Source organism: Panicum virgatum, chromosome 4N, assembly GCF_016808335.1.
Source record: "Panicum virgatum strain AP13 chromosome 4N, P.virgatum_v5, whole genome shotgun sequence".
Lineage (NCBI taxonomy): Eukaryota > Viridiplantae > Streptophyta > Magnoliopsida > Poales > Poaceae > Panicum > Panicum virgatum.
This window is the reverse complement of record NC_053148.1, coordinates 14070543-14073953: the sequence shown is the minus strand read 5'-3', so window position 1 is coordinate 14073953 and position 3411 is coordinate 14070543. Positions and strand designations below refer to the sequence as shown.

Sequence of the window (3411 nt, the reverse complement as noted above, 5' to 3'; positions counted from 1 at the left end):
CTCTCTCTGACTCCCGTCACAAATCTCTAGTTGTTGCAAAAGTAATTTCGTCAAATTGCTTGCAGCATTTCTACACTTTAAGCACTTTATTGTACAGGAATATCGACTTGGTGAGTGCACAACAGGATTCTAGTGGTGCTTGGAAAAGAGACTGTCGACAGAGGTCTTTTTCTTTTTTTTTCTTTTTTCTTTTGTAGAGGACTGTCGACAGAGTTGATTTTAGATGAAGCACATGCTGGACTGAGGGGCCATGTTCGCTGCTGAAGTTTGCACCTGGCAAGTTGTTCGTAACATTAAGGATGAAAAAAATAATAAAATCAGAACCCAAACTAAATCGACGCTATGAACTACTAGAGAACTAGCCATTGCAAACGGACTATTACTGCCGGTTCAACATAATCCAACACCCCCAAAACCAGCGGTGGTAGCCATTTTGAAATCTGCAGTTATGGGGGTGCTGGAGTAGTGTGAACTATGAAACTCGTGACGGATAGTGGTATCAATTCCGCAAAACATGCCTTGTTTTTATGTTTCACCGTTAATCAGATCTATACTTGAAATCTTGCCGACAGAGTCCCCCAGACACAAAGAATTTGGAGAAATCTTGTACAGCAATGATCAATCAGAATTCAGAGACGAAGAGTCAGTACCTGCTGGTAATGAGTGGTCCATAGACTTGAACTTCAATAACACAATCTTTGCGAAACAGTGACAGATAAGGTTACACGCGACACACCACACCAAACAAGCACACGTCCAATCCGATATCTCCCGGCAGCACCACTGCCGCCGCTGCTACATAGAGCTAGGTGGACAGTGCTCGTGGTAGGACAGACTAATAAACAAACACACGCAGACACACACGTAAACATGGATACAAAATACCAAAGGTACAATTCCGAAGTGCAACTCGATTACGTCTCCGACTTCAGATGAGTAGGAGCAAGCTTTAGTTTAGCTGGGGGCAAGAGGACCACCTTCACAATGCAATCATCATATCATAGTGCATATAGGGTAGCTTGTTGCAAGCTGGAAAGTGCGTACTTGCATTATTATCACTGGAGCTTGGGGTACTTCAGCCTGCAAAATCGAGAAGAAAATCATGAGTTGCGCGTTATTAGAGATGAAATAGAAATGTGGGGGTCGCAAATTTTGAAACCAGCCCCTCCCAGTTGAACCCATGTGTCATGCCTACTGAGACAAAGGAGCAGCTGAAAACTATAGGAATTTCGGATATTCTCTTTGGAGGAACAGAGACGTCTCGACAGAAAGTAAAGGCTCTGTCCTAAAAACATGTTTATTGGCAATAATAGAAGGATCTAGGGAGAAGCAAAAGGCGAAAGGGCTTTTATCCGTATTCCAGAGAACAAAGGATCAACTGTTAGGGACTTAGGGCAATATCACTTTGCGCCTGCCGATATGACAGCGAGCTTTAAGGGACTGGGAGGGTCCTAAAGCGCGGCATACTTTCCACTCAAATCATCGGGAGAAAGCATCCTCCAGCAGTCCAGCCGCTAATAACCAATATCCAAATGACATTCTATATTATCCTGCTCTAGTGCTGCAACATGCAAAATGACCGTGCTTTAAATTTTTTTGCTAATCAAGGGCATGTTTGACAAAACCCTGAAGTCCTGAAGGAGTTGCTTAACGTATCAGTGCTAAGAAAGCTTCTCAGGAAAAATAAAAGGTTAAAACTGCCAGGCATGATATTGCTGGGTCGTACTAAAAGATTCTGCGTGTTTAAAGTGCAACAACAGCCTATAGGCTTGAAAAGGAAAAAGCATATGTTCCCAAACAAGAGTGAATATTTTCGAAAACACTACTATGTATAACTATTGACTATGTGATTGACACTTCATACTTTTTAAGTGAGATGGACGTAAAACATCTGTACTGTTCTTTGCGGAAGTAAAGAAACTGGCCATGTTTTCATGCAGTGATTAGCCATAACTTTGAATCGATTGGTGGAACTCCACAGTTTCTCAGGAAAGGTAAACTACGTGCCAAAAAAAATGTAGAAAATCACTTCAGCTACATACTTCCAACTATGTACATTCCAAAAAAGTCCATTTGAAAACATAATTTTTCACTAATGGAAAGGATAGCGAAGACCATCCAGGACCCCCACTTCTGGTCTTCAGGGAATTCCTAAATTAAATAATAATAGATCATGTAAAGAGTATGGAGGGCCTGTGAATGGCTAACGTTTCAAGAGGGGCTGTCCACCAGGGACTTATGCGCATACTTGTGTATTTATATATAGCTTATGTATTTTACACACGCACACAGTTGACTAATGAAAAAAGAAACAAGCATGCATGTTTTGGGAGCAAAACAAACTACATATAAAGATAAAAAAAAATATAATAGGAATAGCATAAGAGGCAAAAGCTTCCACGGCAAGTGACAGCACCCGGAAAGCCAAACGGAAAGCATCCACACACCACATGACTAGCACGGTATGCAATAGTGAACACCCTCTATTCGATGTTTGCATGGATGGAACAGTATTTAACTGAGTAGTGATGGGATATAGAGTAGTTAACTACCTCTCTGCTGCCCATAGCTGCTTCTGCCACCCATGGATGTGTTGCTGCTGCTGCTGCCATACTGAAAATTCTGGAGGCCTGCAGTGTCCATTTCCCCCACGTCTTTAGTCAGCTCTTTGTATTGCTTCATCACATCATCGACCGTCTTTCCCCCGCCCACTGCCTGTGCCACTTTCTGCCAGCGGTCAGGCGTGTCTTTGTCGTACGTTGCCAAAGCCTCCTCAAACACCTTATTCTGCCTTGTCGTCCATGATGAACTCATGGTTAGATGTCTCTAGAGAGTGTTCAAGATCAAGGCTAAGGGCTACAACTATTACTACTGCAGCTATAAGATCGCTGGTTATCTTGTGCTTGTATGCAAGAAGAGTGAGCACCAATGGTGCAGCTTATATAGGGGGTGCAGAAGCTAGTTGGGGAATAATGCTTGGGAATTGTGGGGGATAGCATGGAGGTGTTAGTAGTAGGATAAATTTGATAGGTTTTCGTAGGAGCCACAGGAACAAGTATAGAGGTAATTACTTTGGATGAGTCTGTAGGGAAGAATCAGTATCACCTGAGGGCTGCTGGGGCCTGGGGGAGGGGAGGCCCCTTTAATCTCTTTTTGTCTCCCCTATTTTCCTAGAGACCATTTTGTTCCTCTTCTCATTGGCAGGGCTTGGTCTCTCTACTATAATTAGTAATTACCATAGGGCATAGGCCAAATATACCTAAAACACCAAATGAACAATGCAGAAACAGTAAAGTGCTTTACAAGATCGTTCAACCCTTAAGGGAGCTAGTAATTATTATTATGTTAAAAATGCTTAGCGTAGGCTAAATATACCTAAAAAGCTATTTGAACATTACTGAAATGGGAAAC

At 42.3% G+C, this 3411-nt stretch overlaps 1 protein-coding gene across 1 annotated transcript; it reads right to left on the bottom strand.

The window, feature by feature from the left end:
* Positions 1 to 651: 651 nt before the first annotated feature.
* Positions 652 to 2922, bottom strand: LOC120671208 (protein RADIALIS-like 4). Its single transcript, XM_039951490.1, has 2 exons — positions 2553 to 2922; positions 652 to 1080 (listed from the first exon to the last, which is right to left on the bottom strand). The coding sequence occupies exons 1-2, from the start codon at positions 2812 to 2814 to the stop codon at positions 1076 to 1078; spliced, it is 267 nt and encodes an 88-aa protein (XP_039807424.1). The 5' UTR covers positions 2815 to 2922; the 3' UTR covers positions 652 to 1075.
* Positions 2923 to 3411: the final 489 nt, after the last annotated feature.